This window comes from Pogonomyrmex barbatus, unplaced genomic scaffold (assembly GCF_055798465.1).
Source record: "Pogonomyrmex barbatus isolate J1 unplaced genomic scaffold, ASM5579846v1 scaffold4, whole genome shotgun sequence".
Classification (NCBI taxonomy): domain Eukaryota; kingdom Metazoa; phylum Arthropoda; class Insecta; order Hymenoptera; family Formicidae; genus Pogonomyrmex; species Pogonomyrmex barbatus.
This window is the reverse complement of record NW_028297138.1, coordinates 5899473-5913332: the sequence shown is the minus strand read 5'-3', so window position 1 is coordinate 5913332 and position 13860 is coordinate 5899473. Positions and strand designations below refer to the sequence as shown.

The 13860-nt window shown below is 45.3% G+C and overlaps 1 protein-coding gene across 1 annotated transcript in view; it reads right to left on the bottom strand.

The window, feature by feature from the left end:
* The window catches only part of LOC105427382 (C-Maf-inducing protein), a 34450-nt gene extending 21336 nt beyond the window's left edge, over nt 1-13114 (bottom strand). Inside the window, exon 1 of the mRNA XM_011639084.3 lies at nt 7315-13114. Coding sequence (XP_011637386.2) covers nt 7315-8646 — 1332 coding nt within the window. The 5' untranslated portion in view covers nt 8647-13114. The remainder of the gene's footprint in view (nt 1-7314) is intronic.
* Between the last annotated feature and the right edge of the window lie 746 nt (nt 13115-13860).

Sequence of the window (13860 nt, the reverse complement as noted above, 5' to 3'; positions counted from 1 at the left end):
ATTCAACATGATGGATATAATGACGTCACGAGATGTCGGTCGTTACATTACCATCGTTCACTTTGGTCGCAATTGAAATTGTGTTAATTGCACCCGGCGTCCATCGACATATACGAACATCGGCCGGCCATTAGCGGTATTTGCGTCGCGCGAAACACTTCACTTTTGCGTCACGTAATAATATGTCTAATGGCATCGCGTATTATCCAAGACGCGTTTCCTGCCCCATCCTCAGTTTATGCTACGGCAATAAATGGAGCGCGTAAATGCCAAAAGCCGTGCGGTTAAAGGAGTCGCCTCACTTGTAGTTTAGATTTAACGCGGCGATAACGCATTGAATCACATGGCATGTAGTCATCACTAGAATTCTTCTATTATTTTTATATAAAACTGAAAAACATACAACTATGATCAAAGTCCATAATAGGAAAAAAAAATCTCTTTAAAAGTTTTTTCCCGAATAAATTTCCCGATTAAATAAAGAAATACATATATTACATAAACATACGCATCAAGCTTCATCGTATTTTGATGGCTTTTGACCGGTCTCAAAAGGTCTCGCTTCCTAATGCTTCCTCGCTATTTTTCTTCATTATTTCTCTATGTACAGAGATGATTTAATCTCAAGATCGTAATCTTCGAGGTGCATTTCCCAAGATTCGAGCAATCAAATACAAAAGTTTCAGATGGTACTGTGCCAGGTTCTTTCTCGAATTTCTTCATTCCTACATTGTCGGACATTACAATTCGTTCCAATTGCACCATTCGATTTTTCACCGAACTCTGGTGCGTCAGAGTCACGCACGGGCATACACTAGTGCGTCACACAATACAATTTTGTTTACTGCTTATTCATTCCGACGTAAACTCGCTATTATACATGCGCATTTTTTCGTAAGAGAGGAAAAGACAGGAATAAAATACAACGAAGTGCAACGCGGTCATTTCTCGTCGTTTTAATCAAACGCGTAATGTATGTTTGCGAATTCAACCGATACAGCCGCGCTGTTCATTCCGTCGATGAATTCTATTATAACATATAGCATTTCCAATTTTGCGTAATGCGCACGTGCGTAGAAATAACAGAATTTCGCATATCATCATATTTCGCATTATTGATACAGACGCTGTTTTACACATGAAAACACGGGACAATTTTGCGTGTGTAAATATATTTCATATAGACGAACACGAACACGATTTTTATTTAATTCTGTCCGTTGAACGACGATCAACAGAGACGTCTTTATTTACAAAAACGAGCGTCATTTCAATGTCCAAACAACATTTCCCCGCGCTAGACACAATTCACTCGCAAATTGCACGAGGAGTTGCAAGAGTGGAGAGTGCGAGAGAAAAAAAAAAAGCAGAAAAGATGACATGTAAAATATTCGTCGTGGCATTTCGGCCAATTTCGCGATTTTCATCCGATAAATGGGGTACTACGCGAGATTTACTGCGATTCGTCGCAGTGCCGGGCGATAAAAAGCGTTATTACGGCGATCCTCCGTGTCGCAACGTGGAGCAACGGCACGGTCGTTAAAAGTACGACGATAATTTCCTCCCCGTGCAATAACACGAAGAAAAATAATTGCGTCAGCGAACAGTGGAGCCGTTACGTCGTTACGAGCGTCCTTCGCCGTCTCGCGCTCGCGGAAGTACCACGCGCGGCGAGTGTCGGGAGGTAATTTCTACGCGTGGCGCACTCCTATCCGCAAATGCAGTCATCTGTCATGAATAAAATTGTGGACTATCGACGCGCGTGATATCGATGTGACTAATATCCCGTAATTCACGAAAGCGATTTGATAAAGTGGCTTTCCCGTCCTATCGCAGACCGCGTATTTCCGTTTTCGAAAACTGAACTGAGATTAAGCTCGAATTATTACGCGACGGTAGAATTTGACAACGTTATCTTTTGTTAGCTTTTAAAAGGTATTTTATAATTATTTATTATAGTGTTTCATATATATATATATATATATATATATATATATATATATATAATTATATATATTATATAACCAATAATGTAATTGTCTTATATTTTGTTTAAATAATTTTTCATTTATCATTACGATAGCGTAGAAAAGCACGAAGCGAGTATATTTAGCGTACTTAGATACAACATGAGGAACACGGCTTTACGAGAACATCGGCGTCGGTCGGTATCGCGTAGCAAAATTTGTTAATTGAAGCGACAATAACTGGAATTGACCGAGTCAGCAAGGTTTAGCGAATTGAGGTAATGAGTGAAATGAAGTGCACAAGGGCGCGCGAGACAAGGTTTATGTTATCCGATAACATTTCTATTAATATGTCCTTATATATCGCGCGTATCTTGCGCGACATATTAATATGAAACGTCGCGGGTAACAACATATGCAACAAATCGTAAAACGAAGAGGAAGGAGAGGAACGGATATGCGTCGCGTACATTTCCCGCATGATATATTTCCGCATAGGAAATCGCGAGACAAAAGCAAGATACCTCATGCCAAATTATAGGACGCGTGGCCGACCTAAATAGCGATCGCTCTCCTAAAAATACGTCTCGCGTCATATGGTTTATTCGCTGAACGTCCGGTTTAACGAACGTTTTGTTGCCGAACAAAAGCTGCATTAGTACGAAAATATCGCGCGCGACATGTACGCGTCGTACATATATGTACACGGATTACATCACGAAATTCCGGGTCGCAAACGCGGCATATAATAAACCTCATTGCATTGTTATTGTTGTTGTTGCACGAAATTCCGCGGAATTAAATTTATCGAATACGTCGCATCCGGCCAGGCGCGCAAAACATTGCATCTGTATATGTATATGTTACATATATAAAATAACGAGATATGCATTTAAATAAGAATAATATTCAACGCAATAGCGTACATTTCCGCAATTCTCTGTGGTGTTGCTCGATTACTGTTTCGTTGAAAATAAAATTTTTGTCTTTTCAGCACAAAAAAGAGGGACGTTTTAATTACATTCATTGGAAAAAACAGAAAAAGTTCGCGTGGTTTGACAGCTTCAAGTACATGTAAATAAGTAATAAAGAATCGCGAATGTATATTTCGAAAAATTAGAAAATGTGTATATAATATAATATATATATATATATATATATATATATATATATATATATTGCGCTATTGCGCGTTAAAAGTAAATTTCCATTCTCATCGCAATTTTTGTTATTTGAAGGAGAATCGCGATGTATATTTCGCTTTGCGGTTCTATCGCAATGTATTCGCTTCAAAAAAGTATGCGGAAAATAGTACGAAAGGATAGTTTGAGAGGAGGAATCCCTTTTATCGTTGAATGGATAGGTATTCTGTACAGCTCAATCACGATTAAATTCTCTGAATCTTTAACTTTATTGTGCGCAACGTTGAAATAGATCGACCGCCTTTATCACGATATACCTTCTTTCTTTACTCTCCGCCAAATAGGCATTAAATTCTAGTTAGTCGGATTACATGACTCGGTTTACTGATGCTTTATTAATGAGCCGCGTGAACCGCGTGTCGGCAATGCTAACAGATCGAGATCTCGCTAATGAATGCTAAATCGCATGCTATCGACGTTTGCCACGAATGACAATATTGAAAAGTATAAAAATTGTTTGGTTAATCATTCATCAACTAATGAGTCTGTTAGAAAAAGATGAAAGGTAAACGAATAATTTCTTGAACATAATCGGGACTGGCTCGTATATTTATGCGAATTGCCTTGCAAAGTATCGAGGACATCTGCGTATTTTTGACGAGACTTTGATATTAGGAATTCCGCGCGATAGCATATTAATTGCGCTCCTGACGTGGGTCTGATGCTAATAAAAATACTTCATTTACACAAATAGTACTTGCAATTAATTTTAAACATACCCACCATTGCTATATGCATTCTATATATAGATCGCTGCCTTCGCTTCAACTTGCATGTCAATTTTAACGCGCCTGGCGCGTAAATAAAGATACGAAATAATATAAAAAAATCGAAACCTTACGTGCACCGCTGCTGAATATTCTCGGCATCGACGAATTCACATCTGATATATATTATCTAAATATGAATACTGTGCGCGAGAAGAAAGAGAGAGTACATCGAATGATATCGATGATATTAATGGCGTCCAATACCGAGCAAGCAAAACGATTCCGCGATATCGACGGGCCGATCTTTTCGTCGTTCGAATGCGTCAAAAAAGTCTCGATTCTTTTATCGGTTATTCGCTCGATTAACCATAGCGGGTGAAATTGACAATCAGCGCGCGCGTGTTTTCCTTTTCTTTCTCTCTCTCTCTCTCTCTCTCTTTTTTCTTTCTGCCGTCTGCCGTCATCGTCGTTTCACTTGAATTTCACGTAAGCCGAAGTTGACGCACGGCTCGAGTCAGTCAAATATTGGGGTGATCGACAAATTAACATAATTCGACAATTCTCTGTGACGGCAAAGAAAAGAAAATGGCGCAACTTTCGTGATGTGTGCCGCGTCTCAAATTCCTATCACGCATATATCAATGTATTCACGAATGATTAATTTAAGAATTCGACTCGGTCGAACGATCGCAAAGTTTTATCGATGACGAGGCGGACCGTCCTTGTCGTATAATTAAGAGAGGTACGTGTTCTTTTTTTTCTGATAATGATATCCGATACAGTTGGTATCGTCTATCAATATTATATTTTATCTGTTACCATGATGATTTTTATGCGTTTTGTTACGTCATATCTTATATAACGCTAATATTATTATCCCTATAATCATTTATTTGTATATGATTATTAGACCATTGCGATAATTTCGCTTCTAAAATGTTGTTTCTGCGTACATGAATATATATTTCTAACCGCACGCTTTCTCTCTCTTTCTCTTTTTAAAAGAGAGGTATAATGAAAAATTCCGAAAACGAGACTGCTAATTTCAAATGCCAATTGCTTTCCACGAGGGGGAAACACGCAATCGCGAGAACATCCAAATGAGTAATTTCATCGGTGGGGAATGCCAGATTTAAGGGGGTTCGTGTATGCGTCTCTCTTTGCGCACATGCAAATAATTCCTGTTATCGCGTTGCGAAAACAAAAGGAGAAACAGACACGATGTGCAGATTTTTAAGATACTAATGCGTCAACGAGATAATTGCGGTATCCCGCGCGACCATAAGGAAAAAACAATTTTTAAAAAATTACTAATAAAAAAAAGATGATTATTATACGGGACGGAAAGGTGATTATTATTACGGGATTGAAATCTTGTCGAAGAGTAAATGCATCGCTACGAGAATAGGATCACTCACGTCGATGAAGTGCATCAAGTGCCACTTGGCGTTCTCAAGCGTGCTCGTCTACAAAGCGAAACGATAAATTGCATTTCGTGAAGCTGCGATGTGCAGCGATTCCGTAATCAGGTAATCGGCATCGACATCGTAACTACGCGCAGAAAGGTGAAGGTAATGAATTTAGCTTTTTATTTCTTCCAATATTTCCCCTCCCCCCTCTCTCCTCTCTCTCTCTCTGTCTCTCTCGCTCTTGCTCTCTCCATGCGCGCGGAAAATTCGCAATTACGTAACATCGCCCACCACAAGGGAGAAGGAGAAATCCCATTGCCTGATCCCGTCGCACTTCGATGCAGCTACCACGATCGCCGATGCCTTTTGCTCTATATCGCGATAGCGTGCCATAAATCGCGGCTATATCGGCCCTGACGCAGATTGCATTTTGATACAATACGAGTTACGGAGGGGGGCAAATGGGGGGGGAGGATACTCATGTAATCATTGTTGTCCGAGATGACCGATCTCCGCCGTGATTTCGTGTGTTACGTACGAGCATTTCTCTCGACGAGAAATCGTAGTCTAGAATGTTGATGACCGAGGGGCACAAGTATATAATGTATATACCTTTTAACGATTTTCGATACTCCTTCTTGATTGCGAATTCGTAAACGTTCCGTCGTTCGTTTCAAGTAATTAGAAAAAAATCAAGAGAGAGAGAGAGAGAGAGAGAGAGAGAGAGAGAGAGAGAGAGAGAGAGAGAGAGAGAGAGAGAGAAAGGAAGGTGGAAGAAAAAAATATAATTTTTTCATAAATAAAGGATAAATTATTTAACTATTGATTAATGGGCAGATCAGCACTTTTACCAGCAAATATTTATAAATTATATAATAATATTATATAATTTATAAATATATTAGTATATTATAATATAATTTATTAATTATAATATATATAATAAATTTATCTAATAAAGAGAGAAACGTGATATAACACGATTGGCAGTAGCGTGTGATTCGTTCAAGTTGAAACAGGAATATAAAAGGCAGAAGCCTGCTGAATTATTGTCGCAGACTCGATTTCAATTACGGAAATTCTGAAAAGAAGCCACTGTGAATCGCGATGATGAAGTACACTTCGTAGCACGAGTTTACAAACTACGATAAGCGTGTCCTTTAGCGGAAAAGCAGCCGAGCTGATCGGATTATGAGGCGGAAACGTTGAAGTAGATATACAACAGTGTGATGAGATTGTATACCAGCTAAATTCGTCATCTCCAAACTTGTCTGTCACTTCCAAAATAAACAGTTGAAATTGGTCGTGCCGTCCTTGGACCTATCAGAGACTCGTGGCTGGTGCGAGAGCTGTCTCGCGGCCGAGAAATAACTGAATTCTTTATCGCTCTTTTTCGCTCCTACAGTGATAGGTTTCTAATTATGTCGCTGTGCATTTATCAATGCAAAAATCCATTTGTCGATCGCGAACACGATAATCCGATCGAGAGATATAAAGTTAGACGACAGGATTTACTCCCGAGTAGTTACAATCGTATTACCGTTTGCAGATTACTATAGTAACCAGTAATCCAGATATAATGATACGATACACAGATGGAAACTCACCAACACGCCTACGCGCGGTAACGTAACAAGCTCGGAAATGGCCTAAGCCGAGAATAGAGAGACCTCAGGACGGAGTTACGGGACTTTTCTTTAGTGTTAATCGCAGAATAAGGTTTAATTGTACCATTATAACATTATATCATTTTGTCACCAAGTGGATATTTCACTTACGATTAAAAATATCTCACGAATATTTTTCATTCTCAAATTTTGATTATCGAATATAGACGAAATCTGCAATATTTTTTTCTAAATTTACAATCGATATTTCTAGCATTAGAAAGTAAACATTCTTCTTTATTTTAAATGTAGGATATTTCGTAGAGAAAGAAATTTTAAGAGATCTTACAACTATGGTATGGAACTTTATTGCAAATTAACGATTAAAAGCATTAATATCAACGGATCATCACACTCACCGTTTTTGAAGACAGGCAAGCGTCATTGAGGTAAAGATGATGCGTTTCCCAGCGCCTTAGAAATTTGCTAGACAGAATTTTCTTCACGAGGGTCCGGGTGTGATTTAGGTAGCACACCTGTATATCGCCCTCCTCGAGGGGTTTGAAACGGGGACCGGCCGGACCTGGGCTCGGACTCGGGCTCGACGAGCCGCTGGCCGACGAGCAACCCGCGCTCTGTCGTTCGAGATTTGGACAGGATCTCGCAGCTGGCAGACATCCGGACGCGTCCAGACCCTCGGGCTTCAGCGAATCTATCCCCGGGCTGCTGTCCTCGCCGTAGGAACTGCAGGTATCGGCGGGTGGTGATTCCACGCTGGAACGTAGACTCGCGCCGGACGATAGCTGCGGCGAGCTAGTGCTAGTGGTCTCCTGTCGCATCGCGCCACCGTTCACCGAGAGAAAATCGTAATAGGTTGCCGTGGAAGAAGTCAAACCGACGGTAGACGCGGCCGCGGGGCTAGACGGCAAAGACGAGCCCTCCTCCGTCTCGGTCTCCGGGCAAGCCTCTTCCGTCTCGTTTTCCGGACAGAATTCCTCGTCTTCCTCGTCGTTTTCTTCCTCACTGAAACCATTCTCCAGAGACGGTATATCGCCAACGGAGACGGTGGCTACCTGGGAACTTCCGATCACGTCGATCTGCACCGACGGCGATGAGGCGGTCGTCGCAGCCGTGACGTTGCCGCCTTGCTGCCCCTCGTCCGTATGAGTATTCCTCGACGAGGACGAAGACTCCGCTAACGGGGATTCGCTGGCGGGCGAGGGAGACGTTGAAGAGGAGCGCGTTTCGCCGTTGTTCAAATTTGAGGAATCATTGGAGCGAAGGCGTAGCATGAGTTTGCGACGCCAACTGCTGCCGTTGTTGTTTGACTTCTTTGACGTCGGCGACGGCAAGGAACGCGTCTGATTTTTCTCATCTCGCGACAGAATCTGTCGCTCGTTGGTATCGTTGATGCCGTTCAGAATGACCGTTATACCGCTCGGCGAGGTCAGAGCGTCCGGTCCGGGCGACAAGGGTTCGGGATCGAGATAATCGGCACGAATACCCGGTAGAGTATCCGTGCTGCTGCCACCGGATATCGAGGCTTCTTGGTCAATGAACTTGATGGAGGAGTTGGAGCCTTCGCTGGTTGCCTCGGAGCCGCGTCGGTTGTGCTCGGTCATATTGGACGTTGTACCACGTCCGATGATGGGCGATAGGATCGCGTTGGTCAGCGAGGATTTGCTTTTGCTCGTCGATAGCGGCACGACGCCGCGCGACGATCGCGTGAATGGACTTTGGAAGCAAAACATGGCGCGATTTGTAGATAGAGACTCGCGTACTCTCTTCAAGATTTTTTCCAATGTTCTAGGTCAGGTTGGAGAACGACAAAGATACGCGCTCGGACGAGAGATCTATGTAACAGCGAGCTATGTGCGTCTGTGTTGTAGTTTGTCTTCTTGTTCTGGTCGCGATCGACATCAGACACGCGCACGAACGGTGAACGTGTCGCGAGCGGATAGAGGAGAGGTTTACGCGCTATCTGTTTTTCTGCCTGAACCTTCCCGCTTCTCTCCGACGCCCTCGTAGACCGATATAATCCTCGTCGCGCGTCCGCAACGTCGGGAGCTCCTTGTGCCTTCGCGACGCGCCGTATCTTCCCCCGATATCTATCAATCGAACTAATTCCGCTTGCCTAAAGCGAAGCTTTTCAAATTTCCTCGTCGAATTCACCCCGCGCCCGGGTTTTCTTCTTCACTACGTCGGTCAGATCAAATCGTCCGATCGCTCGAGGATACGCACGCAAGGGATCACTTCTGTGCCACGGGGCCACCACCGATCATCGCGAGAAGTGGAGTGGATCAACTGGGCGGAGGACAGCACACTCGATGAATGAACACCCTCGGGGATGTCCCGAGGAGATCTTTGGAAAAACCTGCTCCGCCTACGACGCCAAGCTCAGCCGCTGGTTTTTTTTGCGCGCACGTTGAAACGCGCCGCGACACATCCTCGAGGTCTGCGCGCCGCGATAGACGCCGAGGTACTGGTTCCCACCTACGGCACCGACAACACCTCGTGTGCCGGTAGCGATGTCAAAGCCACCGCGGTGGCACCGTTTGGCGCAGGAGAAATGCGACCCACGCCCGCCTGTTTGGCAACAGGACTACTCGCGAACTCCGACTCACACGCCGAGTAAATAGGATCGACGGAGGAGGCGGATGATCTAAAAAGCGAGACGGAAGCAGCCGAAGGAAGGAAAAGGGAAAGAGCGAAGGAAAGAGATAGGGAGAGATAGGAAGAAAAAGGAAGAAAGATAGGAACGAAGAGGGGAGATAGAGCGAGAAAGGGATGAGAGGAGAGAGCGTGCCAGGCGTGTGTTTCCGACGTGATACGTAAATGTCTGATACGACGACCGGGGGACGGAACAGGGCAGGTGGGGACGACCGAGAACAAGGTGAGGAGAGGGCGTCGCGGCGCACGGCGTCTGGTGGTCGATCGATGACTAGTCGCGAGTTCGCGCGGGATTATCGCACGCCCAACATGGACGGTTGCCCTCCGCTCGTCTCGTATTTCTCGCTCGATCGTGTCTGCATCTAGGTATACGCTGGATATCGACTCCTTTCGTATCTCTTGAACTCTTCAAGACACTTGGGGGGGGGGGGGATGTGTCCGATTACAAATCGACAGGAAGTTGCCTCCCTTTTCGATACACGAAATACACCAATTCCTCTTTTTCGATATATGAAGATAATACGACGATATTGACACACCTCGTTCTTGTTTCTCCTCTTCTTTCCTTTTAATCTTCTTCCTGATTGCGCATCGCCGAACTATATTCGAATCGCAAAAATCCGTGCGATAACATTGGCATAATCATCGGTCCGTTTTCGACCGGCACAAATCAACAGTGAACGCTGTATTCTACTCGGCAAGATACAGGAGGTTTGATACTTCCGACACCTTGTATCATTGTCCTTCAATTCGCGCGAAGAAGAGGATCGGCAGAAAACTCGATCCAGCCGAATCACTTTGATCAATAATCGTCAAATAACCGTCCTTTTTCCGCGCGTGTAGACACACCGTGTTGATCGACATCAACAGATTTACGGAACTAATCTCATGACGCGCGTCCGCCATGCCGATTAAAACAGAGTCTGTGTTGTGTACACGACGCGGGTGAACGATTCCGCGATTAGATAGTATACCAACGATGCTTATCGCCGCTCATTTCTTCGTCTTTACAGCTGCGCCGCGTGGATTATTCCACTGTATGTATTGCAGAGTAAATTCCAGACTGGCACATGCAAAACCTCTCTTTCTCGGTGAATTCCTCTACGAAACCTCTTGTCATCGCCGGGAGAGCTTTTTTCAATAATTTTACGGATGCGTTCACGCAGAGATTCGAGAAGGTAAGGCCTCGCTTTCGTTATCACATAGCATTTAATTATCATGCACTTTGTATTTCGCGTATCGTGAAGCAAATAAAAGTTTCACGTTTTTTGGAATCTCTCCTTCATTTCACTAAACTAACTTCTGCCGCGTGCGTTTCCGAATCACAACCGGAACTTGAATTCGAATTATATCATTTAACATTCAAAGATATTATTTCGCATTGTAGAACAAATCGAACTCGAGGAACGATGCGATTGTTGAGCGAAAAAATCTCCGCGTCAACAAAAAGTGAAGGCAGCAACGATCAACGTGTCACTATCTATTTTAACAATTTCATTCGTTTATCTATAGAGATACAACTTGAAGACGACTCTTTCACGTTCAGAGTCGCACTCGGATTCGGAATCGGAGCGCGTACTTTTACTCCTCTGTCCCGTTACGCGTGCACACACACACACACACACACACACACACACACACACACACACACACACACCGCGCGCGCGCGCGCGCGCGTGTGCGCAAACGTCAAATATATGCGTCTATCCGAACCGGAAATTCTACCCACGAAATTTCCGTTGTTTGTCTTTGCGCATTAACGCGACGGTCCTTCCAACTTTCGCGGTCACAGTTTATCAAGAGCGCCACGCCACCGCAGCTCGCGAACACGATCGTTTCCTCGCGGCGTGCACCACTGACGCAAGTGGCGGGCTTTACTCTCGCTCTATCCCGGAGGTTTCTCTTTTTTACTCGCGACGCGAGTGCCGTCCGTCCATCCCCTCCTCCGGAGTCCGCGGAGTCTACCTCCTCGCGTTCGCGCTCGCAGACCCGAAATTACCGCGTGCCGAAATAAATCACGCTCGCCGTCCGCGCGCGGGCATCACGCTTCCCTCTCACGTTATCACGAGAGCCGACGGGAGAACGAAACCGCGTTGACGTTCTTCCGCGTCGAAACCGCACGCTGGCCGCGCGCACTTCCTGCGAAAGAGAACCGCGCTCCGTCCGCTTCCGCCCGCGAAATCCTTTCGACCGCGACACGAAAATCCCACGACCGACCGCAACGTTTTCCGTTTTGCTTCTTTCGCACACGGAACCGCGAAGAAAAGCCAGCGTCGTGTTTCTCTCCTTACGTGAGACGCATCCGATCGCTTTTCTATCAGCGTCGTGGTTTCCCCAACGACGTGCGATGCGTTTCGTCTCGTTTCACTCGAGTCTACTTGAAGTTTGCCCGATCTCGCCTGATCTCGCCTGCCGCGAGCGATGTCCTTTCTTCCCCGTTGATGATCTTCCCTCCTTTTCCACCTTTTGGCGATAGCTTTAATTACGTCGCGAGGCTCGCTGAACAGCAGATCGGGATAGGTAATCGCGTTGCGGACGCACGTCGGACGCGTCGCCAAGCGCGACGTCAAAGCAAAAGAGAGAGAGAAAGAGACACGTGGTGGGACCAGGTCATGCAGACCATTGCCCCCCCCGAATACCGTCGAGGTGATCCGGCGCGCCTCGACCGCGCTTCCAGTTTCGGCACCGCCGAAAGGTTTTCCCTTCTCGTAGTCGTTATCCGCCACCTCCTCCTCCACGGTCGCCCCTGCGCATCCTCGTCGACGTTGGCTTGACGCGGAGGGATTTGTTTCGACGATCGTCAGGGCCACTGGCTGGCACCGCCGCGGGGCGACTCGCGCGACTCGTCGATATGAAGGCGCAACGTCGACGACGAGGACGACGACGACGACCGCGGCGGCGTCAGCGGGCATCAGGCATGCGTGTTGGAGAAGCTGCCGACTTTCACGCCTGCCTACCGCGTTGCCTACCGCGCTCCTCCTCCTTCTCAAGGACTTCCTTCGTCTGTCTCCGTCTTTTTCTCTGGAGCAACCAAGTGGCGCGAAGCCACGAGTTGATTTGCAGGGGATACCAGACTCTCTTGCCGATGGCCGCGCTGATGTAACGAATCCAAGCTGATCAAACGCCGATCAAACGATAAGACTCTCGAGAAACGAGTCGTAAAGACATTTGCAAGATGCTCTTCATCATTTTTTCAGGTGTCTCGTGAACATTTTTTTTTTATCGGGACAGTGAAAGAATCTTCCTTACTTGATGCGGATGATTCTGGTTCAAGAAGAAAACTTATAGTAAGAGACCCTCAGTTCTCTCTATGTGCTTCAGCTACTTTCGAAAATCTGTTTCCGATAGCCCAAGTAATCATCATTCAACAAAGTCTCGCGAACAAACATCTTTGCTGATTCGAATCTGATTTAAACTGTCGGATCTTCTTCCCCAGATCGCAAGCTCTCAATATTTTCTTTCCGATTTATTCAAGGAATCTTTAAAAGCAAGTTCTCACAGCGCAAACTCGTGACCGTTGTCATCGTAACATCGAGCTGTTCGAGAAAAATCTCTAGAACGAGAGCAAACTTCATCAAGTGAAGCACAAAAACGCTTGGATCAAAAAAGAAAAAAAGAGCTCAATGTCCGCGAATTGCAACTTCTGCGCACACCTGCTCCAATTGTGCGGCTGCAACGCGCAGCGTTAACACTATGACATCGTGATTACGGTGCGCGTGTACCTGCTTCCTTCTATCCCCCCTTTTCCCCACCGGCAAATATACCCCACTCGCACACGTGTCGGCGTGTTACGTCAAACGTGTGGTCTGCGTTCCATATTCCCGCGACAGGTATTTATAAATCGACCGCGAACACGCTACCTCGATCAACGTCGAGGTGTAGATTTCCGACAGCGATCGTCGGAAGACGATAGAGCTCGATCTCGATTTCTTCGCGAAGAAGGAACAAATACAAACGACCATCACGGATGGACCAGTCGGTCTGACTGCGTCATGCGTGTAGCACGATTTAAAGTAAAATTAGAGAAACTTCGAAATTGAAATAGATATCTCGCGAGTAGCTTCACCTCTCGTAGACGAGATCAGTCGGTAGCGTATTTTCGGATCTACACGATCTAATTGTGATATAATGTCCGCCCAGGTACCAGTGCTTTATATTTACACTCGCGAGAAGAACTCGACTTCTCGTCGTGTCCCGCTTTCTTCTTAGCTTTCTACGTCCTTTTTACCGAACTTTCATGAATAATGATAAAATGTTTTGACGTCAATGCTTCCTCCGTTATCGTTAACTTTGCC